This window comes from Octopus bimaculoides, chromosome 9 (genome assembly GCF_001194135.2).
Source record: "Octopus bimaculoides isolate UCB-OBI-ISO-001 chromosome 9, ASM119413v2, whole genome shotgun sequence".
NCBI classification, from domain to species: domain Eukaryota; kingdom Metazoa; phylum Mollusca; class Cephalopoda; order Octopoda; family Octopodidae; genus Octopus; species Octopus bimaculoides.
Genome location: NC_068989.1, coordinates 44,220,133 through 44,221,347, shown reverse-complemented (window position 1 = coordinate 44,221,347; position 1,215 = coordinate 44,220,133). Strand labels below are relative to the sequence as shown.

The following is a 1,215-nucleotide window of genomic DNA, read 5'->3' as shown; positions in this document are numbered from 1 at the left end:
GCAAAAAAAACCGATAGAACGATGGAATAAGTATTAGGCTTAAGAAATAAGCCCTGGAGTTGATTTGTTCGATTAAAACCCTCCAAAGCAGTGCTCCAGCATGGCGGCAATCAAATGACTGAAACAAGTAAAAGAACAACTCTTACTCTCACTGCCCCTACTCTTATACCGTTGTTTCTACCACCACCATCGCCGCCGGCCTCGCCATTACAACGTCAACGTACAACACCTGTAATACGATCTGAGAATGTGGGTTGGGTGAGGAGCAGCTATGGTTATTTGACTCGCTAGAAATAACGACCAAATCCACTCCTCCACCACCCAAATCACGCACCATAACATACACCTGGAATAATATAGTCCTTCGTGTTTCTAGCAGACAGGATGGTCACAACTGGAATGCCTTAGTACAGGTTGACCTAAGACTAAACAACAACAACGACAGCGACTGGACAATATCTTTTCGTTGTTGTTGTTATAATCGTTGTTACAATCTGGGTCTTATGTTTACTAGTTGCTATGTCAACGTCAATATCTACTAAAATGGCGGCAAAGAAGATTACAAATATCCGAAGTGATAGCAGCAGTAACTCAAGCCGCTACACAGAGCCACGAGTTTATTTAGGCAATTACTTCCCGATAAGACTGCGAGATGGAGTAATTTCCTATGGTTAGTTTCTTACTGGAAACATTCATAAACCCATACTTTATATATAGTCTTAATTTGCTTTCAGTTTTTATGTTTTTTTAATTGATTTTGTAACTACCAAGGCACAATGTTTTGTATTGATTTCTGTCTAGACTCACTGCCTTATATTGATCTTAACTCGGACCATTGTCTTGTATTTATAGGGAATAGAAAATAGATTGGGGCTGACATGATTTTTTTAGCGATGTAAGTACACTGGGCTGGCTAGGCTACAACTAGGAATCGAACCCACAAAAGTTACTGTAGCAATAATAATGGATATAATATTAATAATGAAAACGTTGTTAATGATGATTTTTTTTGTTAATTAGGTATAAAGTCACTAAGGAAAAAAAAGGATTGCTTTTGGTTAATGTGGATCGCGTCGGCGGTACTTGTTACATGTGTACGTGAGACAATGTTGGGCTTTATTTGCAACACAATTACCCATTTCATAAAATAATTCAAAGGGGGAAAATGTTATTGCATTAAAATATCAACGAATGTGTGTGCGCGCGTATATATAT

At 38.1% G+C, this 1,215-nt stretch overlaps 1 protein-coding gene across 1 annotated transcript in view; it reads left to right on the top strand.

The window, feature by feature from the left end:
- The first annotated feature begins 539 nt into the window (after window positions 1-539).
- Window positions 540-1,215, top strand: part of LOC106873252 (uncharacterized) — a 61,220-nt gene continuing 60,544 nt past the window's right edge. The window contains exon 1 of the mRNA XM_014920540.2: window positions 540-670. Coding sequence (XP_014776026.1) covers window positions 544-670 — 127 coding nt within the window. The 5' untranslated portion in view covers window positions 540-543. The remainder of the gene's footprint in view (window positions 671-1,215) is intronic.